Source organism: Lemur catta, chromosome 11 (assembly GCF_020740605.2).
Source record: "Lemur catta isolate mLemCat1 chromosome 11, mLemCat1.pri, whole genome shotgun sequence".
NCBI classification, from domain to species: Eukaryota; Metazoa; Chordata; class Mammalia; order Primates; family Lemuridae; genus Lemur; species Lemur catta.
The window spans coordinates 75,673,068-75,699,732 of NC_059138.1; the positions used below are offsets into that span (position 1 = coordinate 75,673,068).

Sequence of the window (26,665 nt, forward strand, 5' to 3'; positions counted from 1 at the left end):
AGCAGTTTTAGGTTCACAGCAGAAAGTACAGAGAGTTCCCACACACCTCCCACCCCACGCATGCACAGCCTCCCCCACTGTGAACATCACATTTTCATCAAGACTTACGTTCTGTGTTCTGTTAAAGATTCGTCATCTTTAAAACCAGCCCTTTGATGGCTGTTGCCCACATGAACCTATTGTTACTCAAAATGAACAGCTTAAGTACCAAAGGAATTTTAATGTGATTTCTTAAAAAGGTTTATTAATTTTTTATGGTAGGTGTCTTACACTCATATTACATCGTCATGTTTTCTGCCAGTACAAGTATTTTTTGGTTCCTAAAATGAAATTAAATATACTAGAGATCAGAATAGTGGCTGACACATCAAAAGGCAGTCGATGTTTGTTGACTCTATTGACATTCTGTTCCTTAGAGAATCTTGTGACTTCCAGATGCTTCGTGGTCTTTAAATGGCTTCCCCCGCCCCCACCAGCAGGGCTGTGTGCTCTTCCATAGGGTGTGGGGTTAACTTCCCTAGATGCCAAGGAGGCAGAGACCCACCAGCACAAGGGAAGGACAGCGTGTGGGACGATATCTCAGCTTGCAGAGGGATGGTAGCATCAGGCCCCCCCACTCTGATTACATACAGCCTCAATCAGCAGGCCTAATTTTAGGAGGTGCAAGACAAAAATACAGTTGAGAGAAGCGAACTAAAAATAAACACCCCCCCTTTACAATTCACTTCCTCAGATAGTCGGTCTGTTCCATTTAAGCAAAATTCTCTCCCCGTCATAATTGTCATAAAGACATCCTGATGGTTGTTAAGAACAATGAAAGCCTACATTTTATTTTGATTCATTGCAGCTGTCATGACCTTCAGTTTAATTCTGCTTTCCTCTAGAATTGCTGGCATTCAGTTAAACAGATGCTACTGTATTTTTCAGGGAGGGTTTGAAGTGGCCCCATTTTATTAAAAATATACAAGGAGTGTCATTAATGAGAGTATGTTGTATGAGTCACACTGCGGGTGTACTGGGGGGCCCCTTCTGTGATTCTCATGGCCAAAATACTTGTTTTAATTTTCAATTCACACTGCATTTTTCACATTGAAGAACCAGTTTTGACTTTAGCAAATTTTTTGGAGTGTTTATTATGTTTAAGACATTGTTCTGAGTACTGGAAGGGATGATTGAGACATAATTCTGCCTAACGGAACTTACTTGGGAAGACAGACAAAAGTCAAGATGTGAGAGACATGATTTGCAGCTGGCACCAGAATTCCTCTTAGAGAGGAACCTGCCTTTGGGGAAATATCTTGATAAATTCTGGAGGAGAGGGATGGTTGTTGGAACTTGAGGACAGGAACGAGACAACAATAAGAGTGGCTAAACTGTACCTCTTGAGGCTAGGGGAAGAATTTGCTCCATGCATAAGAGTTTGGGCAGAGGGAGAAGACAGTTAAGCTGGAGGCTGGAAGAGAGTGGCTGGAATACTGCTTTGAGTTAGGTGACTAAGGGGTTGCTGGGCCAGAGCAAATGCTGTGTTGGGAAGGTCAAAGGCTATTTGAGGGTCAGGGATGCCCAGTGCTCCATGTGAGGTTGTTGGTGATGCTTTCTGTTCTCCAACCATATTTCAATTAAGTCTACTGTGCTCATGACTGCTTTATGTGATTGTTTTGGCATTTTTTGTTTTGTTTTGTTTTGGTGTGGGAAATATCACAGAAGACTTTGAGCTGTATTTCTGAGACCATAGGGAATAGAGTACAGACAGGAAGTCTGAAAGTAGGAACCTGGAAGCAAACATGCCCATGAGACATAAGCTCCCTTGAAAAGGGAGGAATCTTTGGGAGGCTTTAGGCTTCCTGAAGACGTCCAGCAGGGCATCTGAGCCCATTGCCTCCATATCTCAGGGGCTCAGGAAGCCCCAGATGATACCTGCTTATCTGGGTTAAGCTGTCGAAGTGGATAGCCATTACGCAATAAGAGTGGAAATGCAGGGAAGGGAATAATTAATTCTGACTCTTGGATTAATTTAGGGATCTCTGAGAGAGCCTTCATAGCTAGGCCTTGAAAAATGACTGTGATTTCAATAGGCAAAGCTGGGGGAAACCATGTCAGGCAGAGGAAATACCTGAGAACTGGCCTTGAGGCACCTAGTGTGTGGACAGGACAGGGAGTGGGAAACTAGGTGTGCACGGCTGGTGGATGTAGTGTGTGGGTGGGTGGAAATGCAGGCTGTGGTCAGATTCTGGAAGGCCTGATACTCTATGCCTAGTGAATTTTGTCCTAAGTCTGTGGATGTGGATTTAGATCTAGAGAAGAGAATTGGAAAAAACAACATGAAAGTTTAAGAGGAAAGGTTTTGAAAGCAAGTGCCCCATTAGTAGACCATTTAAATCCCTGACTCTCAGACTTCCCCCTTCCACCTAATATGGTTTGGATGTTTGTTCCCCAAGCCCAGTGTTGGAGGTGGGGCCTAATGGGAGGTGTTTGGGTCATGGGGGTGGATCCCTTATGAATGACTTGGCGTCTGAGGCCTTCATCAGAAGCAGATGCTGGTGCCATGCTTCTCATCCAGCCTGCAGAACTGTGAGCCAAATAAACCTCTTTTCTTTATACATTGCCCAGCCTCAGGTATTCCTTTATGTCAACACTGAACGGATTAAGACAAAACCTCAAGGATGACCGACTCCCATTGCTGAGATCGGATCCATGGTTTAAGTGGTACAGGTGGGAAGTGAAGAGAGTGTGAATACAAGAAATGGTGGTGGAACTAGAAAGAAGGGTAGTAGGAATCATTGGAAGGTAGAGTTGATAGGAGGTAAAATTGACAAATGATTGATTATTGATCCCGGGAGTAGTTGGTTTCAAGTCTAGTTGACTCGAAGGATATTGCTGAGAGCCCTATCACAGGAGGAATAGCAGGCGTGCAGGGGAGAGTGTGGTGAAGATAATGAGTTTGGTTTTGGATGTGTTGAGTTGAAGGTGCTAGTGGGACGTTTACATGGAGACCTTCAGCAGCCAGTTGGAAAGTGGGCCTGGTGCTGCATGCTCAGCTCATTCTGAAACAGATTATCTATGTGGCATAAATGCCAGCAAGGCTCAAACGTAGATTGAATATATTCCAGGTGTTTCTGCTCCACTGGCACAGTCCTGAGCTTTACCCAGGAAGTAATATGTGGAAGCGTCTGGCCTCCCTCTGCTTTGTCCCTGCCCATGAGGATGTGCAACAAATACTTGCTTGTGTGGGTGAGAGCAATAGCCTCGGCTCGGCAGTGCTAGAAGGAATAGGAAAAGAGTTCATACACTTCTTGCAAAGCATGGCACAGAAGTACCTAATTTACTATATTTACTTATATTTAACCATATACATATAGATGTAACAAATACTTTCCTAGGCAAAAAAATATAACTTTACAAAAGAAGTTTAAAAAAATGCCTAGGGAAAAGGGGTGGGGCCATACTGCTCAGTCTTAATCCTTCCTGCCTTATTTCCTTTCTTCTCCCTTTGTTTTGACCTGTTAGTGTAATAGTTTACACTACCTTTCTGTTTGCCATTTATTTTAGATATCACTTGTTTATTGTTAGCTGATTATAGATAATGGCCCCCTAAAGAGCAGCAACCCCAGGCTGTCACTGTAGAGAACTTTAGACCAGAATGTTGTGCTTAATAGATCAAGAAAGTCAAACAAATGCAGGTTGAATTCCCAGCGCACAGGATCACTGGGCTTATGGGGTCAAAGAGGAAGGAACTGACATTTACTCCTCGGTCGTTGTGAGAGTTGCACGTCATAATGTATATGGAAGGACTTGTGAGCTGTGACTGTTGCAATTAGAGGACTGTGCTGTTATTGTTGTAGTTGTTACTTGGGAAAAATCAGGTAGGTGAGAGAAAGATTCACCAGAGTTTTCAGAAAGTACTTCATGGAGAAGGTATATTTGAGCCATTGTGTGTTCTTAACCAGAGGAGGGACTGATGGCATTTGGGGAGGATTTATCTGGAAGTGTTTTGCAGTAATTCAGCCATGCAGTTGTGGGAAGGGCCTGGCGTGGTTGCTGAAATGAGAGGGGGAGGTCATTCTGGCACTCCATGGTGTCCATGGGTCCCCTGGGGTATAAATCGAGGTGGTTTATTCTTCCTTCAACATGTTCATTTAGCTTCTGTGCCAGCAGTACCTCCTGGTCCCCTAACCGTGTTCCCTGGTGGCCTCAAACACATACAAACTAGACTGTTAGATGACTAAACTTGTGTTCAGGAGGTGGCTGGGGGAGATATCACTCCTTTTTCTTAGGGCAAATGTCAGACATGATTGTTTCCGGATGTTTAAACTTTCTCCTATTGTACAAAGTACTCTAGGACCGTGGTTGCCAGCCTTTTTGACACCAGGAACTAGTTTCATGGAAGACAATTTTTCCACACACACAGGGCGGGGTGGTGGCAGGGGACGGGGGATGGCAGCAGAGCTCAGGTGGTGATATGAGCGATGGGGAGTGGCTGTAAATACAGATGAAGCTTCGCTTGCCTGCAGCTCACTGCTCACTTCCTGCTGTGCATCTTGCCCCCACCTCCATTTCCTAAGTTTCATGGAAGACAATTTTTCCGGGGAGGGTCAGGTAGAATGGCAAGCTCTGCAGCCCCATCCCTAACACCAGTCCGTAGCCTAGGGGTTGGGGACCACAGCTCTAGGGCCATGAAGTGATGATGGGTCCAAAAGACCTGGGACAGCAGACAAGTCTGATCACCTGGGCTGGAAAGGGCCTGGTCATTTGTTGGCCTAAGGTTGTATTCTCCTCTCTGTTCTGCAAATGAACCGAGTGGCCCACAGGGCATATCAAATTTATGCATGTCCGTGGTTGAAAAATGAACGAGCACAGAAAGTCGGTAGTGAAAGAGGAGCCACATTGTATCTGTGGGTGTAGTTTGCATATGTTAATGGTGTTTGCTCTTTTGGTGGGGGAGTAGGAGAAATGATAAGTTTGTTGGCGTGTGTCAAGTTTGAGTTGCAATCTCTAAATAATATGGCAAAACTGTTATTTCTTTATTTATCACATTGACACATCATCTATCGATTTACCATTATGAGCAATGAAGATTCAGCTCCCTTGTATCACTGCTCACCTCCTCCTTCCTACCTTCCTCCTTGTTTTTGAGCCTTATGGCACTATTTTTACTACCTTTTATGGTTACATTTGTAACTTTAAATAATACACTCAAATCTCTGTTATTTTTGGTCAGTGTTTGACACTATGCTTTGACCTTTTATTTTGTGAAATGAAGTCATTGTTGTCCCTACCCTTTGCTCCATCTCTTTTCCGTGGAGGATAACAGCTCTATGAATTGCAATCCATGCGTAGATTCGTGTACCCACCACCACCATCAGGGTACAGTACAGTTCCGTTGCCCGCAGACACTCCATCGGGCTACCCCTTTGTAGTCGTGCTCTCTCTCCATTCCTAATCCACCCAGTGGCAGCCACTGATCTTCCTTTTTGTTTTATTATCAGTATTTTATTGCTGGGTGGTAGCCCTCAGTTTATTAATACATTCACCTGCTAAAGGGTTGTTTGCAGTTTGGAGAAGTTGTGAATAAAGCTAATATAAACATTTATGTATAGGTTTTCATATGAACATAAATAAATCTTTATTTCTCTAGGGTAAATACCTAGGAGTGAGATCACTGGGTTGTATGTTAAGTGTATGGCTAACTTTAAAAGAAACCGTCAAACCATTTGCCAGAGTGGCTGTTCTGTTTCACAGTCCCATGAACAATGTGTGAAAGTTCCAGTTGCTCCCCAATCTTGCCAGCACTAGCTATTCGAATAGGTGTGTAGTAGTGTCTCATCATGGTTTTATTAATAATTTGCATTTCCCTAATGGATAAAGATATTGAATATCTTTTCATGTTCATATTTGCCTTCTATATGTCCTTTTCGGTGAAGCATCCCTGTAAGTCTTTTGCTCTTTCTTTAAACTGGGATTTTGGGGTTATTTTCTATTGGACTTTTTTATATATTCTAGATACAAGTCCTTTGTTGCATCTGCAATTTGAAAATATTTTCTCCTAATCTGTAGCTTGTCATTTCATCCTCTTAACAGTGTCTGTCCCAAAACAGGAGTTTTAAATTTTTTATGAAGTCCAGTTTAGTAATTTTTTCTTTTATGGGTTATGCTTTTGGTGTCTTATTTAAGAACTCTTTGCCTAGCCCCAGGTCACAAAGATTTCTCCTGTGTTTTCTTTTTCAAAATACTGTACTTTTACATTTAGGTCTATGAACCATTTTGAGCTAATTTATGTGTAAGGTATCAGGCTTAGGTTCAGTTTCATTTTTTGCATATGGATGGCCAATTGTTCCAACACCATTGGATGAAAAGACTGTCCTTTCTCTATTAAATTGCCTTTGTGCCTTTGTCAGAAATCAATTGGCTATATTTGTGTGTCTATTTCTGAACTCCCTATTCTGTGTCTGTCGCTTTGCCAGTACCACACAATACTGATTACTGTAGCTTATAGGAAGTCTTAGGATCAGGTGGAGTGAATTCTACAACTTTACTCTTCTTCTGCAAAATTGGTTTGGCTATTCTAGTTCCTTTGCTACTCCATATAAATTTTAGAATCAGCATGTCTGTATCTGTTGGAAAATCTTACTGGGATTTTGATTGGAATTGCATAGAATTTGTAGATCAACTGGGGGAGAATCGACATCTTTTCTATGTTGAGTCCTCCAGTTCGTAACCACAGCCTGTCTCTTCATTTATTTAGATCTTTCTTTCTTTCATCAGCATTTTGTGGTTTTCTGAATCCATATTCTGTACATGTTTTGATAGATTTATATGTATTTCTTTTGTACTTGGAGCTATTTTAAGATATTTTTAAATTTCAATTTCCAATTGTTTATTGCTAGTACCTTGCTAAACTCACTTATTAGTTTAGGAGTTTTCTACATAGAAACTCATGTTGTCTGCAAACATTTACTTTTTTTTTTGAGACAGAGTCCTGCTCTGTTGCATAGGCTAGAGTGCCGTGGCATCAGCCTAGCTCACAGCAAACTCAAACTCCTAGGCTCAAGCCATCCTCCTACCTCAGTCTCCCAATTAGCTGGGACTACAGGCATGCACCACCACACCCAGCTAGTTTTTCTATTTTTAGTAGAAACGGGGTCTCACTCTTGCTCAAGCTGGCCTCAAACTCCTGACCCCAAGCGATCCTCCTGCCTCGGCCTCATAGAGTGCTAAGACCACAGGCATGAGCCACTGTGCCCAGACTACAATTTTTATTTTTTCCTTTCCAATCTGTATGCCAATTATTTCTTTGTATTACTTTATTGTTCTTGCCAGCATTTCAATTAAGATGTTCAATAAGAGTGGTGAGAGGGAACATCCTTGCTTTGTTTCTGATCTTAGGGGGAAAACATTTCACCATTAAGTATGATGTTAGCCATGGTGGTAGCTTTAGTTTTTTGTTGCTTCCCTTTATCGGGTTGCTAAAGTTCCCTCCATTCCTAGTTTTCTCACAGTTTTTATCATGAAGTGGCTGTTGAATTTTTTCAGATACTTTTTCTGCATCAATTGATACAATTATGTGATTTTTCTTCCTTAGACGATTAATATGGTGGATTTTATTGATTGATTTTCCTACATTAAGCCAGAATTTCTTATACTGAATAAGCCCCACTTAGTTGTAGTTAATTATTCTTTTTATATATTGCTGGAGGCTGTCAACTTCTTCATAGTCAAGGATGATAACATTTGCCTTCTGTTGTGTAACTATAGTTAAGTGTTTCCTGCTTTGTCTCTACAAATGTCTCTAAAAGTTGAAAATCTCTGAAAAACAGTATTTTTGAGATTATGACATATAAATACTGTTCATATGGAACCAGATAGGATTGCATGATTGCATTTCTCTCTCTTTGTGACCAGCATACTCTTAACATTACAATAGGTTAAGATATGAAAATTCCATTCTGTATCTATTAAGTTGTCCAAAATTAATTTATTTCTTGGAAGATTTTCTCTTTTTCATGAAGTTTCAGATCCTCTTGGTTTTTATTAGGGGTAGACGAGAGAGGAGTCTTTCTTCCCTCGATGCCTAGTATCATCCAGCTTCTTAAAAGTTCTCTTGCTCAGAATTTATTCCATTCTGTTCTAATTTGAACTGGCTGTTTTCTAGGCCTGCTGCACAGCTGTCATCCGGGGATTTGTTTTTATTGGATCTCTGGCTTTATTCCAGGGAATGCAAGCTTTAAAACAGGAAAAGGTGAGAGTCTGTTGGAAACTATTAGAGGGAGCTAATATTAATAGCTAACATTTATTGAGTAATTACCAGGTGCCAAGCCCGGTATTAAGCTCATTATATGGATTACTTCATTTAATCCTCAACACAACTCATGCGGCAGTTATGATTATTCTCTTCCCGGTTTTACAGATGAGGAAATTGAGGCCTAAAGAAGTCAGGTAACTTGCCTAAGTTATGCCACTAATGAATGGTGGATTCAGGATCCCAGCTAAGACGGCGGGACTCTGGAGCTCTCATTTTTAACTACAAAGAAAGGCTGTCTCCCTTGGATAGGCTGATGGGCCCCTCGGGGTGACTTACTCTACCAAGAACACTTGGCCACTGGCAGTCTAGACCCAGATGCTTCCTTACTCTTCTGAAAACTCAGAACAGAATAGTAAATTGAAGAACTGACCCTTGAACTCAGCTGTTTCCGCTATACCCTACTGCCTTCTCAACAACTGGCCAGTGAATGTGCTTTTGGTAGCCCAACTAGCACCAAAAGAAGGGGCTCAGGGAGGAGCAAAAGGTGTCAAGAGCAGGGACTATGGAGACACCAGGGGGAAGGAGGCTCACTGCAAATCAAAGAAGGGCTCTTTGGGTGTGGATAGGGAAGAAAAGGCCTCCACTCTTCATCGACATTTCCTGGAACCGGAGTGAGACTCAGGGTGATGACAGAGTTCTAGAGCACCTATGCTGGGCAGCCCAGGTCTGGTGACCTAGGGACCCCACCTAGGGAGGTGTGCACGCAGGTTCTGCAGTGGATGAGAATACCATCAGATCCCGCAGCCAGATGGTTTCAGTGCTGTCCTCGGGCTCAGCTGTGAGTCATTGTTTCTCTAGGGTCCAATCCAAGCCCGGACCCAGAGGCTTCTGTTGGACTCACCATACAAAGGACCCAGAAAAGTGTGAGAAAAGAAAAGTGTAGATTGATGTACATTATCATCTATAACAAACACAATACTGTGGAAACATCTGGAGCTTTCTAGAAATTTTGAGATTTCTCCCCTGTTGGTTATTTTTGTTACTTTTGTCTTCTTTCATATGTGAGCGATGTTTATAATCCTCATTATCTTAGAGTCAGCAAAGGGAGGCCATATGCTGGGAGCCCTGCATGTTGCCCGGCAGCCAGCAGGGAGGCAGGAGAGGAAAATGAGGACCACACGAGGATCTGTGTTACCTGACAAGGGAGTTTCAGGTACAGGTTATTTACAGTTGAGGGTATCAGCCACACAGCGTAGGGTTACTCTGCGCAGTTTCCATTTTAGGTGCCCTCAGGCCTCCCCTGGCCAAAGCAGCTGCTGGCTCACATTTAATGCGCTAATCAGGCTGTTCTCAGAGTCTGTCATTCAGCCTTGGCCATCCTTTCTGGCCCTGGCAAAGGCCTAGCACTTAGCTCCTTTGGCCCCAGCTTTCTTAGAAGCTCCACCCATTCTCTCTTTCTACCCACCCTTCCTTTTCCTCCTCTGGGGCCCCTTCCCTGCCCCCTCCTTCCTGCTCTGGCTCTCACAGTCCTAGTGAAGCAACGTCTTCCCTGGTCTCAGGCCAGAGAGCTATTGGACCACTCCACCCGCCCGGCTGCAGGCTGCGTTGTGTGTGTTTCCCGAGTGTGTCAACCTTCACTGTTTTCCTGGGTGTAAGAGGCTGCATGGCACAGTGGGTAAGAGAGCCAGGCTTGCTGGGCCTCACCTCTCAGCTCTGCACTTGCTAGCAGCAGCCAGTCTGCTTCACCTCTGTGCCTCCTCTGTTAGCTGGACATATGCTCATAACTAGTACGTACATCATGAGGTTATTCAAGGAACCCTGAAATGAATTACTACACACAAAGTACTTGGGACAGTGCCTGGGACATAAAAATGCCTTCCCAATTCTTTTCATTATTGCTATTGTCATTGTCACACTTTGCATATTGCAGCCCCCTTGTTAATTCCCTTACCCCAACTCCAAAATCACCTCTGTGTGCACACTGCAGTAGAGAGAAGGAGCCAGGGCTCTGTGAAGGATTGGCTATTTCAAGTGAGACGGAGGAAGGAGCCACAGGTATCTTTGAGTTTCAAGGGAGGGTGGGGAAGAGCCTTTAACAGAAAGAGAAGTGACAGGGTGATGAGTTGGAATTGATGACAGTAATGTTATTTCATTAGTTTACATGCTGGGAGGGGAGCATGTTCCTTTATGATAATACTCTTGTCTCAAAGAAATAGAAGATATGAAACCTCACCAGTTTTTGAGACACTGTTCAAACTATGTATTTTTTTTTTTTTTTTTTTTGAGACAAAGTCTCACTCTGTTGCCCGGGCTAGAGTGCCATGGCGTCAGCCTAGCTCACAGCAACCTCAAACTCCTGGGCTCAAGCAATCCTCCTGCCTCAGCCTCCCGAGTAGCTGGGACTACAGGCATCGGGGGGTGCCACCATGCCCGGCTAATTTTTTCTATATATTTTTAGTTGTCCAGCTAATTTCTTTCTATTTTTAGTAGAGACAGGGGTCTTGCTCTTGCTCAGGCTCATCTTGAACTCCTGAGCTCAAACGATCCACCCACCTCAGCCTCCCAGAGTGCTAGGATTACAGGCGTGAGCCACCACGCCCGGCCAAACTATGTATTCTTGATTAGCTATTTCTAGTGCCTTGTCCTCCATGCCTAGCTCCAAACTCCTTTGCTGAGTTCACGAGAGTGTTCTTTCCAGCTCCAACGTAGGTTTGAGAATCAAATTTCTCATATTTAAAATTTAGTCTTAAAAGCCTGGGAATATTGACATCACTGAAAAAGAGAGAGCAATGCTAAATTGAATTCCCATTTCTAGGGATGGAGCAGCCAAGGGATAAAAGGTGTGAAGACAGTTTGGAAGAATCAGAGCCAAAGCATGACCTCAAAAGGCAGCAACTTCTCTTCCCACACCTGTGTGTTCTGTGGGAGCAGGTAGATGCCAGGGGAGGCAGAGTCAAATATCCAGGGGTTAAGCCTGATATTTCAACAAAATACTGACAGATTGTTCACATGGTTTTATTTTAAGCTGGAGTAATAGGGGAGTGGCTAGGTTTTGCACTAAAAAATAAGGGGTAAGAGCAACATAGAGAAGCTGTACTACTGGACAAGATATGAGTAGTGCCATTGAGAATTACAAACAATGTGTTTGGGGCCAGGGAAGCGGATCATACAGGGAAAAGTTTAGTTGAAGAAGTTTTAAAAAAGATTTGATAAAGCAAACTGTATTTGACGTAGAGCTTAATAGGAGGTAAAGGGTTTGGCAGAGACGCAGGGCTGGGTTGTGGGGGGCAGCCTCAAAGAGGAGGTAGCCTGAGCACGGACTTGGGAGTAGGAAGGAAGAAACCCAGGAGAAATCCCGAGCAGGTGAAATGAAGCTATAACTAGCCAAGGAAGGATACCTTGGGGCAGTGTGGCTGGATTCCTTGATTTGGTAGAGAATGGAAAGCCACTGAAGTATTCTGAGAAGGCGAGTCAGACAATTAGTGCTTTCAATACGATCTGAAGGTGGTCTCAAAGAGATATGAGGATCCAGTTTCGGAGACCAGCTAGGAGGCTTGGATCTGGAAAATAAATAACGGGAAAAAATATGTATACATGTATACACACAAATATATATAAATACCCACACATATACATACAGTCATGTTTCACCTAACAAAGGGGACACTTTCTGAGAAATGCATCATTAGGTGATTTTGTCATTGTGCGAACATCATAGATCGTACCTACACAAACCTAGGCTATGTAGCATAGCCTATTGCTCCTAGGCTACACACCTGCACAGCATGTTACTACACTGAATACTGTAGGCAACTGCAACACAATGGTAAGTATTTGTGTATCTAAATATATCTAAACAAGAAAAAGGTACAATGAAATACAGGATTATAATCTTATGGAACTACCGGCATACATGCAGTTTGTTGACTGAAAATCCTTATGCAAATATGACTGTGCACACGCACATGCATATGTACATACACTCCCTGAGAAGATCCTGGCAGTCCTACTCATGCCATATCCCCAACTCCAAACACAATGCCTGGCACAGAGTCAGCGCTCAAATCTTATATATTACTGGGTTACATTGGTATCTGGGGGGATTCCTATTTACCATCTTTTCAAGCCCCTTTTCTCCAGCAGTTTCCATGAACAACTTAGTATTCATTTTATCAGTGAACTAATCATCACATGCATTTAAAGACATGTTTTTGTCCGGTATCTGATCTACCATCTGTATGTTTAATGTCCCTTTGAATTTATGGCTCTAGGGTAGTAGAATCTCTAATCCCTGCCTCCGAAACCTGTCTCCATCAGCCCCGTTCACACACATCTCTAGATCCCTCTTTCTCCATATTGCTTCATTTCTACTCTTTTCATCCTTAACATTTATTCTCCTATTTTTCCAATTATTTCCCACTGAATTTGGAATTCATATTGGAGTCAAAATTCTCACTGTTGTTAAAAATAGGTACCAAAATATATTATCAGTCGTGCAGTTTGTAGTTAGGGAGGGATTGCTGCGCAGTAGAACTGCTTTATAGCACTGGATAGGAAAATCCTGGAATTTATAGGTAAACCCAGGCTAGCATATGGACATGCGGTCAAACCCAGCAGGTGATGTTAATGAGGACTCTGAATTTTTCATTCTGAGTGAGATAGAAAGTCAGTGCAGGTTTCAAGTGGAATACCATGATCAGGGTGGCAGATGCTCCAGGAACACAGACAGGGCTCTTCATCTGGCCCTCCAGGATCTGGAGGCTTCTTAAGAGATAACCAAGAGACAAATATAAAAAGAGAAAAGAGATTAGCTCAAGCTGAGGTCCGGAGGTGAGCTCCAGTGTGGAATGCTCAAGGAGTGGAAAATCTGGGCTGGTCACTAATGGTCTTATACAGCGTGGGGGGATTTGAATTGGATCCTAAGAACAGTGGGGATCCAACAAGGAGTTTGTGATGGGAGTGAAATAATAAAAGACACATCCTTATGAAGATTATTCTGGCTACTGTGTGGAGGAGGGCAGGACAGGTGGCAGGAAGACCACAGGAGGGAATCCAGAGGTGATTAATGCCTGCATGAAGACAGTATGGCGAGGATGAAGAAGAGGAGCCTGATTCCAGAGAAACTACCTAGGAAAAGCCAACAGGACTTTGTGATGGATTCGCTGTTGGGAATGAGGTATAGGGAAGAGTCTTGGATGGTCTTTGGGTCCCTGAGCAAGGAATTGGCTGCATAAAATAGTAACCAAAGCCATGCCAGCAGATGAGATAACCTTGATGGATGGGCTTTTTTTATGAGCATCAAGAACAGGACAAGACTCGCCTATATCCTCTAGCCCCAATGAAAAGCCCCCTGATTCTGCTTTACCTGCAGAGCAGCGGCGTGGCACAGGGTGAGCCAGCTCTGTGCTCTAGATAACAGTCACCGGTCTGTATACAGTTTTGTTTAAGACATCAGGCTTTAGAAAAGGAGGTTAGCGGGTGCATCCTTTTTGCTTTGTGGATTTGAATTGCATATTTAGATTTCTAAAAATGAGTTATGAAACTGTTAAATCTCAATATGCTTCATTATTGAACAGCTTGACTTATGCACATTTGGGGGTGCAGGGAACATTGTGTCAGGCTTGATAGGGGAGGGTTAGTTTTTTTAAAAAAAATGTTTCCCGTCTCTCTTTTGGATCCCAGGCTCTCTGTGTTCGCCAACATAAAGATGGTAGAAGCAGAAGGGAGACATTGTCATTCTGGCTGTCCTTGGGATTCAAACTTGGTAATGAACTGCCAGTACCCTGGCTGCTGGTACCTGTCTGCCCCCACGGCTAAGGGCTGGGGTGACAAGCGGGGCTGTGTGCCTGGAAACCTGTGCACTAACTTTGGGTTTAACAGTCACATTAGAGAAGCTACCTTTAGGAGACTACAAGGATGAAATTGTATTAAAATGACACGTTTGTATTATCTTTGAGAAAAACATGCTAAATTGGATCAACTGGCTAGATTTTTGTTAGCATTTTTTACAGAAACCACTATCAGAAAGGTACAGGAATGGCATATGGTGGCAGGGTGACAAATAGCAGGACACATGCATTTCAAAGTTTTGGTCTGGGCTGAACTGTCATCTCGTTCCCCCAAACTACACTGTAAGGGTTAAACTCATTTGTTGGAATGACAAATGGATATGCAAAAGATTTTTATAATTTATCAAAGTAAGAGAAAAGGCACCACACTTCACCAATTTTTAATCCTACCCTTGGCTCTGTTAGTACTGTCATTCAATTCTTGTACTTGTAACTTTGTTGGCACATTACAGTTTGTCAGTCTTTACAGCCAAGGAGATGATCTAATTTGCATCTTTTTAGGATCCTAGGTTATTTCTTTTGAAGCTTGCTGTAGGAGAACTGAGTCAACAAAAGCTTTGTGTGGAACCCAACAAATTGTCACCCTCAGTAACAGTGTTAACAAAATAGAACAAGAGCAAACTCTGAAGTAATGTCTTGTTGGTTTTTTTCTTTTGCTGTGTGTGTGTGTGTGTGTGTGTGTGTGTGTGTGTGTGTGTGTGTGTGTTTTCTTTGGTGCCTACTTCTGCCATGGGAAAAGTGTCCAGAAGTGCTTTCTTTGCCTTGATTACATATTTAGTGGAGTTGCCAATGATCAGGATTTGCATAGAATAAAACCTTCAGTGAATATTTGGAAATCTTCTCTTTCCTCTTTCTGCATCCTGTAACCACAGTAACAAGAACTCTTGGGGTAGTAGGAGATTATTAAGAAAGCAAATTGTGGTTGAGTTGTAAATAAATACTGCAGATGGAGTGGGAATGACTGTCTTTGTGTAATGTGATCCTCAGAGTACAAATGAGTATGTCCTTCTGTACAAAGCCCATTGAGTCTAAATATACTGCATATGGTCACTTTAGCCACGAAGTTATTCTTTTTTCCCTCTCAGGAGGAGAGGATTGCAGGGTACGTACTAACATCAGGTGAGGGAGAGCCCTCTAGCGGAAGAGAGCCAGGGCAGACCCCGGAGCGGGAAAGACAGCCAAGATGTCAAAGCCATGCCAGATTTAGCCCAGGGATTTGAATTGCATGTGAGCATGATGTGACTTACATCCTCCTGCCGACTTGGAAGATGTTTATTAACAAATCTGCGGTGCAAAATTGTCAAGGACTTACTGAGGCACGTGCTAAGTAGGCACTAAAGTTAAAATCATTATTTCAAGGACGCGCAACATTCTTCATAGCTCCCCCTCGAAAAGCTTAGGATGGGCCAGGTCGGTGAGCAGGGGATACATTTTGGTAATAAACAGTGAAAATTGGATGATATGACCTTCCCCTGGGGTGGGGAGGAAGTAAGAGATAGCGTTTTCTCATCATTCCAGTTGCTTCTTTAAACAAAAGAATACACCATCCTAACCCTTGCTTTCCCCAAGACTATTTGGGCTGTCAATATCATTATAAAGTCACTGGGTTGTTTCTCCTATACCTAGAAGGAAAATTACAGGGCACTTTCTCTCCCAAATCCCCCCTGACCATAATGCATACCCGAGAAAATGCCCTGCTGTACATATGCACTTAGGTATGCATTTCATATATATGATATACAACGCCTGTATATACGAGGCCTGTCCGGAAAGTATCCAACCATTGTTAATATAATATATTATTAATATTATATTAATATGTAATAAAATAAATTATTATATTGTATTGTATTATTAATATTAATAAATTGTATATCATATACATTATATCAATAATATATTGTCATATTATAAATATATTATATAATTATATATTATTAATATGATATAATAATATTATTAATTGTATGTTAGATTATATTAACAATGGCTGGATACTTTCCAGACAGGCCTTGTATATTTCTCCAGTGAATTAGGGTTGGGCCCTCCTTGCTCACAGCTTTCTTGTTGACCATCATCCATAAGTCCCTCTCAAGGACTCAGAAAGAATCATTCCTGGCAACAGGAATCAGACGTTGAAGCTGTGCCCTTCAAAGCCTGCAGAAGATTCATAACCCAAGCAGGAGAGTCAGCAGTGAAAATGTAGACTCAGCACATTTTAGCCAAAACCACAACTGCCTTTGTTTCCAGTCTGTGACACTAGAGTCCACGAGTTTCTAGTCAGCATACCTGATCTGTCCTTTTCTGAACAGGAACTGGCTGTAGCAAGGATTTGTAAATCTTTGTTTATACTTCAGGGACCATCTGAGGTCTCGTGTCTTCCTTAAAGCCAGCTCAGCCTGATGAACATGGCCACTGCTGCACATTCGGGGTCTTCCTCTCTGTGAGTCTCGCCTGGGTGCAGAGTCATACGCCGCACTGTACAGGGGCTTAATTCCTTGCAGTGTGTGCCCGTCTCCCTGTACGTTGTATGCCTGGACAGCAAGGGCAGTGTCTTATACATCCTGGGTCTAGTTCACTCAGTCATTCACCCAGTAAATACTTAGCCTACCTTGGGCCAGGTCCCGTTCTACTCTTGAGGATATATTGGTGAACAAAACCAACAGAGCCTTTTTTCCTGATATGGAGTCCTTGGGGGTAATGAACATTAAACTCATAACCACAAATGGAAAATTTCCACAATGGGGATACAAACATAGACTTACATGCCATGATAAATGTGACAGAGGAAAAGGGAATATGGTACACTCAGAAAGAACAATGGGTGGCTTTACTTATATTTTGGATCAGAAAAGGCCTCCAAAGTGCTGATGTTTAAGCTGAAACCCAAAGACACATGGCATTCCCTGTATACACAGCAGGAGCTAAGAAGTATTTCTCGCTTTGAGCAATGTTCAGCCATCTCTAAGGTCACATATTGGTATAACCTCCTAACTTCAGAGAATCCTCCTGGCAGTGGCTTCCAGTGCAGTCCTTCCCTCCCCTCACTTGCCAACGTTCCTCCTGGTGCCCCCCGACTCTAACACCCTAAGGCAACCCCTGCTGTGCCATCTCGAGCTGCAGTGGAATTGAAGCAGATCTCAGGCTACATGCAGAATTAGGATAAAAGCTGTTCCCGAGGATATATTTACGAAGCATTTCAGCAGTCTTGAGCACACTGATCCTGAGGCTATCATATGCCCTTGATAGCTATGACGTTGCAAAGTGAAAAGCATGTGGCCTTTGGGATTCAGCCTTCTGGGTCTGAACCCCAGCCCTGTGACCTCAAATAGACAAGGTCCTCGTCTCATTCCCATTTGTGAAAGGAGGGCAAGCTCGCCTTAAACTCACGAGGTTCTGTGAGGATTAATGTAACGCACCAGGCACAGAGTGGGCAGTCACTAAACATTCATCATCGTCTCCTGCCCTCCCTTTCTCCCCAATTTTCTGACCCCTAGTTTCTCCCGAGTTCCCTAGCTCTCCCTTCTGCCCCATGGTCACATGAAGGCCAGCATTTCTCCCTCAAAACCAGCTCAGAGGTTCTGAATCTGCTTTAATTAAGAGACATGTGGGCCACTGGGACCCAGCAGCATGGAGGACGTGTGTACCTAGGGACTGAGCAAGACTTCAGTACCGTCCAGGGCAAGACAGGGCACAGGAGCAATGCCTGTCATTGAGCTGGGGGGGTCAGCCAAGGATTTGGTCCAGAAGGGGACCTGAGACACCTGGCAGAAGCCCAGGTATGGGGGGCCTTACCTAGGAGGGAGGAAGAGGGGGCTATGAGTTAGGACTCCCTAAGACCCTCAGGCGTTTGGGCACAAGGTAAGCACTTGGGCCTGGATCATCTAAAAGAAAGAGTCCATTCTGGGTCCACAGGGAGAGAGGTGTGAGCAGGGCCTGAGACCATCTCCACCATGATCTGTAGGCACTGCATCCATGAGATCAGCCTTGGAATGGTGCAGGGAGGCAGAGAACTGCAGGAGGAGAAACAGCAGACAGGACTGGACGTTTTGCTTATCTGCAAATCCCCCTTGTTCCCTTACAGGTAAGCACAGACACTTCCAGCTCGAGAAGGGCAGATCCGAAAGGTCGGAGTGCGCTGTTGGCTGATATCCAGCAAGGGACTCGCCTGCGAAAAGTGACGCAGATCAATGACCGCAGTGCCCCACAGATCGAGGGTAAGTGAGCATCATGGCCCGACCTCCTGTGAGGCACAGCCTCCTGTGACTGGGGCCACAGTGGCTTCCCAGGACACACATCCGGCCATCTCAGACCTGCTCAACGGACAGGCCAAGTGCATGAGAGAATCAGAGATCTCTTTCCAGATCTGCAGATGGTTTGGAGCACATCTTCCATCCCTCTTTAATGCAAAGAAAAAAAGAACACCATGGTGGGGTAACTTTTCTTATTGTGATAAAATACACATAACACAAAATTCACCATCTTAAAGTATCCTATTCAATGGCATTTATCAATGTTACATTCACAATGTTGTTGCAATGGTCACCTCTATCCAGTTCCAGAACATTTCCATCACCCCAAAAGGAAACTCCATACCCATGAGTAGTCATTCCCCTCCCTCCCGGCCCTCAGCTCCTGGCAACCCTAATCTATTTTTTGCTTCCGTGGATTTGCCTATTCTGGATATTTCATAGAAACAGAATCATGCAGTATGTGGCCTTTTGTGACCTGGTTCTCTCATGTAGTCTAATGTTCTCAAACTTCATCCATGCTGTATCAGTACTTCACTTTTTATCATTGAATAATATTTCATTGTGTGGACACAGTGCATTTCATGTATCCTGTGGAGAGTAACACTTAAAGACCACTTACCCTGTGTCAACATAGTCCTCAACTCAGTAACAAAAATGAAGGTCTCAACGTTTTAAAAAATATATATAAAGTTTTTGTTTCATTTTTCATAAGGAGAAAGATTTATTAAGAATTCTGTCTCCGAAGATTATATGACTGAAGTTTTCTGTCTCCTAGAGTATGATATAGTAAAAGGAGTCCAGTGCCCAGGTCAGGTGACCCGTGCTGAGTTCTGGCTCTGCTACCCAACAAATAAGGGAACCTCTCTGAGGCTGCTTGCTTATCTGCAAAATGGGGGAGACAGTAATACCTGCTCTTTTTTTCTTTTTTTGGTCAGGATTGTTGAAAGTTGAAATAGTATATGCAGAACGATTTAGCACAGGTTGAGCATCCCTAATCTGAAAATCCCAAATCCAAAACTTTTTGAGTGCTGACATGGTGTCACAAGTGGGTAATAAGATGACATTGTAACACTGCAGAAAAGGTGCCCACAAGCGACATGGTGAAAATGTGTGATGGGTTTCTGGAAAGGCCAGAGCAATGTGCATTCATAACAGCACAAGGAATCATATCAGTTTATAAAATCAAAGAGAGACTTCTAACACAAAAACCATTGTTAATGAGGCAGATGACTCTGGAGGAAATATTTTAAAAAGCCATCCAGCAAAACACTTCCTCATCTCTGGAGGACCGGCTTCCTGGTCCCTCAATTGATTCTGATGTTTCCTCTCACCTAAAACAATAAAATGCAGTGTACAGTAACCTTTTAGTCAAAACACAGCGTTGCAGGTGGAGACTGAAAGTCTGATGTTTGTTGTGGCTGTTGTTTCACAGCAGATACAGGTATTGTAGTGCGGCTACTGTGTTGCTTAGTTACCTTGAGCACATAATTTTTTCACTGTATTAATGATATGTCATATTTTTTGTCATTAAGTACTTATGTGTCAGTAAGTGTAAGAAAATGACCTCTTATCTGTAGTATATAAATTCAGAGTCAGGAATGATAGTATTCCAAACACCCACAGATGGTCCACATGGGTGGCTGAGACAGTGACACCTTTCTTTGTAATGTCTCAGTATACACAAAATTTGTTTTATGTGCAAAATTATTAAAAATGTGGTATAAAATTAACCTTCAGGCTATATGTAAAGGTACATATGAAACATATATAAATTTCATGTTTAGACTCAGATCCCATTCTCCAAGATATCTCATTATGGAAATGCAAATGTTTCAAAATCTTTACAAAATCTAAAAGTCAAAGCATTTCTGGTCCCAAGCTCAAATAAGGGATGCTCACCTTGTAATGTAAGGTATTATTATATCTTCATATATTTTGCAATGACATGCACAATGGTAATTCTTAAATAAAGTCTTAAAAATATAATTGTTTCTCCTGTCTTTAATTACATATGTTAATGCACAAGGAAAGACAAATTTTTAAGACATATTTCTTTTTTTTTTTTTTTTTTGAGACAGAGTCTCGCTCTGTTACCTGGGCTAAAGTGAGTGCTGTGGCATCAGCCTAGCTCACAACAACCTCAAACTCCTGGGCTCAAGCGATCCTCCTGCCTCAGCCTCCCAAGTAGCTGGGACTACAGGCATGTGCCACCATGCCCAGCTAATTTTTTCTATATATATTTTGTAGTTGGCCAGATAATTTCTTTCTATTTTTAGTAGAGACGGGGTCTCGCTCTTGCTCAGGCTGGTCTCGAACTCCTGACCTCGAGCGATCCACCCGCCTCGGCCTCCCAGACTGCTAGGATTACAGGCGTGAGCCACAGCGCCCGGCCTTTAAGACATATTTCAACATTGCTTACAATAAAAATTAATTTCTGGTTAGACTCACTATCTAATTGGTTAGGCCCAATTAACAGATAAATCTATTTTATTGGAATGCCAACACTTTCTAATCATTCCAATGAGTAATGTATGATATTAATGCTCAGAATAATCTGGCCACTTTCATCCACCAGTGGGCACTGTGCCCTAATTGCTTGGTGCATATTAGCTTCAGGTTGTAAATATTAATATTTTCTTCCAGGAATTCTTACTAAGCAGAATATCTTCTCATTTTCTGTAGTTGGTAATCACAGGGAAGGCTGGAGTTAGTGACACGTCTCCTCAGGGCTCATGAGCTTTCTGTTCCATGGAAGAAAAGGCAGGGAACCATGAGGGGCTCACATCCAGGAGCTGCAGAGACAGGAAGGAAAATTCTGAAGCAGAAATCACTGCTGTCCGTCCTTCCTGCTTGCCATTCTGGCCAACGCTCTGTGGACAAGTTAAAATGACCGAATGAATTAAATCCATGGGTTTTCTTTGTCTAGTCCTCCCACAGCCACGTTGCAAATAGGACCAGCTCTACCCCTACCATGTTTGGTTTCTAATTCAAAAGGTGCTGCCAGTTCCCCCACTGGCATCTACGAAGTGACAGTATGCAGGTCCCTTTGGTTTGGTCACTCTTTGAAGGGTGGTTGGCCACAGTCAGTCAGTTCTTTGGTAGGACTGCGGAGCGCAGTAGACAGGCCAAGGCACATGAGTCTGCAGTGTATCAAGGCAGAGGGTGCTTAGGGAGGATGCTGAGTGGAAGGGTGACAGTAGAGGTGGGAGACTGGGAAGGTGACAAGTGCAGTGTTAGACCACGGCCCAGAATGAGAACTGGCTGCTCAGCTCTGCTCACAAGTCCTTATCTACTTGTCTCTTCTCTCTAAAGGTTCTAAGGGAACCAGCAAAGAAGGAGGAGGTTCTACGAACTCCCGAGCTGTGAGCACACCCCCAGCCCTGGGAGATCTGTTTGCTGGTGGCTTTCCCGTGTTGCGACCAGCAGGCCAGAGGGATGCAGCAGGTAAGGAAGAATTCAGACTGCCTGTCTTGTGGTCTTTATCTTCTGAACTTGTGAAACCAACTGGGCAATCCAGACATGCCAGTAAGTGCCATGTTTTTAGTGAGCAGTCAGAGAAGGAGAGCATATATTTGGGCGCTTAAGCACTAGAAGTTTCCAAAGCACAACATTGCTCAGAGAATCTTTCAAATCATCATCCTGTTTAAATTATCCCATTGTAACAGTTGAAGAATGACTGTCAATAGTGTGCAGTACTTAGTGATGGTGTGTTGGTGGCCCAAACTGCAACATATAGACAGAAGGTACAAAGCATAATAGAAGATCATAGTGATATCACTGTGGACTCACTAGCAATGTGTGAGTTGTAATGGTTTGGTCATTATATCAGTTAGGTATTGCTGTGTAACAAAACACCCTAAAACCTAAACACTTTAAACAACCATTTATTTAGCCTACAATTCTGTGGGTTAGCAATTTAGGGCAGTTTCAGCCGGGCTCCCTCTAGCATCTGCAAACAACTGCAGGTTGAAAGGTGGCTATGCTGATCTTGTATTTCACCTGCCTCTGGGGCCTCAACTGCAATAACTGGCCTGACTCACCTCTGATCCCTGTGGTCTCTCAATATCCCGCAAGCTGGCCTGGACTTGTTTTCACGGCAGTGGCAGGTTCCAAGAGAAAAGACAGAAGTGGGTAAAGTCTCTTGAGGCTTAGTCTTAGAAGATTACCAGGAAGTAACTTGGAAGTCTAGGAAGTATTACTTCCTACCACATCCTCTTGGCCAAAGCAAGTCACAAGGCCAGCCCAGAGACAAGGATGGGTAAATAGACTTCACCTATTGATGATAAGAACTGCAGAGTCATATTGAAAAGATTATGGAATCAGGCATGAGTGGGTAATTGAAGCCATTTTTGTAATCAGTCTACTGCGGTCATTTAGTGGGGATCAGATATTTTGAAAGTATTGCATTAAAATTGGGCAAATATTAATATATATTTACTGTGAGCAAAAAGAGTGTTCCTATTATTGTGCTCTTTAGCCAGCAACTGATTACACTCCAGGAATATCATTAATTTAAAGACTATGGAGATCTCCTACCAGATCTTCCACAATGTGGCTACTCCTACCTTTTCTGTGGCCTCTGTGACTGTTTAACATCATGGAATGCACTTGCTGCCTGCACCCACTGATAAGTCCGGCAAAGATAAGGCCTCCAGGGTGCTCTGAGATGCGACTTGAACCTTCTCAGGGGCCATTTCCATTTTCTCATTTTCCCTGAGAGTTTGGCAGAAAAAATAGTGCAAAGGTCTTCCTCAATAATGAGAGTGGATGCTCTTCAGTGCCCTCTTATTTTTCAAAATTCCTGAGTGCTATCAAACAACTATCCTTTGGGATATAAAGCTTCTACCAGTTTCTCTTCATAGAAATAATGATGGGAAAAGTAACACCAGTCAGGTGTCCATAGGGACTAGCCAGAGGAAGCTGGCAGTCCTCCTACCTGCCTGCTTGTCTCTAACAGGACACACATCAGATGCTTGAGCCACTGTGTGGGGGAAGATAAGAAGTTATCTCATTAGAGATTGAGGTCTATAATGAAGTGACTAATGATGCCTGTTACAGGATGGAAACTCAAGGAGAAAGCCAATAAATAGGTAGATGCACAGATTGGGTAGATGTCAGGAGAGGACAGACCATAGCTCTCCTCTCTCAGCACTCTCTTGACAGCCCCCTTCTCATTTATAGAAGAGGTCTTAGGACTATGCTTCCTCTCTGATCGTATTGGCTACCACCCTTGCTGGCTTATGCCCTCCACTCCAGCCACACTGCCCTCTTTGCTGCTCTTGCACACACGTGCATGTTGCTGCCACAGGGCCCTTGCACTAACTGCTCCCTTGGCCTAAAAGACTCTTCCCCAGGTGTCCACGGGGTTTACTCTCTCCCTTCCTTCAGGTCTCTGCTCAAGTGACACCTGACCAATGTACAGTGTGGTCTTTACTCATCATCCCACATAAAAGATCAGTCCTATCCCTTCATTCCATATCTCTGTGACCTTGATTTATCTTTCTTATATTACTTATCACCATTTGATGCATTTTATATTTACTGGTTTATTTGTTTATGGTCTGTCTTATGCCTCTAAGTGTAAGCTCCATGAAGGCAAAGCTATGTTTTGTTCACTGACTTAAAAATGCCTGGCATATAGTAGGTACTCAGTAAATATCTGTTGAACAGAATGTGTGAATGGGTAGTGTGGTTGCTAACTTATCCATTAGGCACCATAAGCACAGTGTCTACACAATACTTTCAGAGACTCACACAATATTTAAATTTTTTTTTAAATCAGAAGAAAAAACACAATCTTTTAGGGTCAGAGATAATATTTGCCTTTATAGCAATGCAGCCATAAATATGAATATTTATTATGGTGGAAGGGGCCCGCAAAGGCAAAAGTGACTAGGGTCCTTGGAATCTTCATGCAGCCGTGGCTTAGAGCTCTGAGGGAGTGACAATTAGAATAAGATACAATCAGAAAACATTATCACTGGGTCGTATAGAATCTGTAATTAGACTCCCATGTAAGCAGGGGTCTTCTGGAAAATATATACAGGTTTAAGGAAGAAGAAATATTCCTTTTGATAAACCCTCAGACTCTAATAGTGGAATCCTTTCATACTGGCAAAGCATCCTTGATGCCTTCAAGCTGGCCCTTCCCCACCCACTTCTTGGTCTCCTTTGTGTTTTCTCTGGATTTCTAGGACTGGCATTTATGTTATGAAGGACAGCCTCCTCCCTTCCTTCCCTTGGCTCTCTCTTTTGTTGTTGTTGTTGTTGTTGAGACAGAGCCTCTGTCTGTCGCCCCATGTAGAATGCAGTGGTGTCATCGGAGCTCAAACTCCTGAGCTGAAGCGATCCACCCACCTCGCCCTCCCAGAGTACTAGGATTACAGATGTGAGCCACCGTGCCCGACCCCCGAGGCTCTCTCGGAGTGCTCTGCTAGCCCTGGCCTGCCTGCTTCCCTGGCCCGCACGTGTGCCTTCAGTTCCTCTCTCCGTGGGTCTCACCTTCGTCCTCGAATGGGCACGACCATAAGCTGAGCAAGGATTTGGGCCGCCCTTGCTTCTCACATTAGGATACAAATAGGTTTGCCCACACTTCTCATTTGGCTTGTAGCCCAGTAAGCAGAGGATCCTGTACTTATAACTGACTCACTTGGAGGGATTTTGAATCTCGGATGCATGGTGTCCTCAGTCACTTAAAAAGCTTGGATGTGTTATTCAAGGGTAGTCTCTATTCTGTTTTTCATACTTATCCCTTTAATCTTCCTTCAACAACCAGGCATTTAGGTTGGCCTAGCCTTGTTTAGAGAGCTGCCCAGGTCCTCCCTCGTCACCTCTGTGCACTATGGAAACAGGTTGAAAACTTTTAGGCAGGAATCTGAGCTGACACCTGCCTTCAACAGCACATGAAATGTCTAACGTTGGAGTTGCAGGCAGATGATCCTTTCCCTGGAAAGGCAAGATGGGTCCTTCCGCTCCTGGTCATGGTCAGCCAGTTGTTCTGGCATGTCAGCCTTTGACCTCCAGGGGAATCCAGTCAGCAAAGACATTATTTCTTCTGGAGTCACCTCAAAGAGAATCCTCAACAGAGGAATAATGATGTCACTGCCTCACCTTAAGAATAGCCACTCAATAGCATTGTTGTCCAGGTGACCGTCACATCATAGCCAGAGGGTCTCTCCTTTGGAAAAAGATAACTGAGATCCTGCCTACTTTGTCAGCCCCCACAGTCACTCCTGCCATGCCTTGCTTTGATTGGCCTGGCTTTTGACATCAAGTGCTTTCGGGTGACTTAGCACCTGCTTGGGTAAGCACATGGAGCTGCAGGCTCTGAAAAGCTCAGAATCCCCATAGATGCTGGGATTTATGATCCGAAATGAGCACTGCTGCATTTCCTATTCTGCAGCACCCAGGAAGTTGTAGGTGTGAGAATCCCCCATTTTTCAAGTGTTTTCCACATATTGTCATGGGGATTATAAAACATAGGGGTGCTAAAATAGGGAACAATGTACTCTCCAGAATTTCTCTTAGGAAGAGCGCCATACTTGGAGGAAGTATTTTAATATGCCTCCTGAGTACACAGTGATACTCCAAGGACATATTTAATCAATGACTACAGAACTTCTATGTAGTAAAGAGGAAGAGGAACTTTTTTCTTCTTAGAGAGACGCAGAGGGAAAAAAGGGTGAGAACCAGCAATATGTTACAAAGTTGTGCAAAGAGTGCAGAGCCCCTTCCAGGGACTCCCTCCACCTCAGTCTTCTGTGAAGCCCACCAAACACATATGCTTACCATGAGCAATTTGTTGCTATTGTTGAATTCAAAGAGGCATTGAATTAAGTTGGGGCAAATGCAGTGAAGGATCTAGACGGTGAGAAGGCCAGGAGACCAGGAAATAGCCAGCCCCTTGGGAATAAGCATACGTTTTTTTTCCAAGTTTATATGTATTTTTTTTTTAATTTCAGCATATTATGGGGGTACAAATGTTTAGGTTACATATATTGCCCTTGCCCCCCCAAATCAGAGCTTCAAGCATGTCCATCCCCCAGACGGCACCGCACGCATTAAGTGTGTATATACCCATCCCCTCCTACCCCCTCCCATCTGCCCGACACCCGATGAATGTTATTACTATATATGCACTTAAATGTTGATAAGTTAATACCAATTTGATGGTGAGTACATGTGGTGCTTGTTTTTCCATTCTTGGGATACTTCACTTAGTAGAATAGGTCCAGCTCTATCCAGGATAATACAAGGGGTGCTATATCACCATTGTTTTTTGTGGCTGAGTAGAACTCCATGGTACACATATACCACATTTTATT

At 43.3% G+C, this 26,665-nt stretch overlaps 1 protein-coding gene across 1 annotated transcript in view; it reads left to right on the forward strand.

Annotated features, from left to right (window-relative positions):
- Positions 1 to 26,665, forward strand: part of WIPF3 (WAS/WASL interacting protein family member 3) — a 91,391-nt gene that overhangs the window by 46,482 nt on the left and 18,244 nt on the right. Inside the window, exons 4-5 of the mRNA XM_045564156.1 lie at positions 18,173 to 18,305; positions 21,654 to 21,785. Coding sequence (XP_045420112.1) covers positions 18,173 to 18,305; positions 21,654 to 21,785 — 265 coding nt within the window. The remainder of the gene's footprint in view (positions 1 to 18,172; positions 18,306 to 21,653; positions 21,786 to 26,665) is intronic.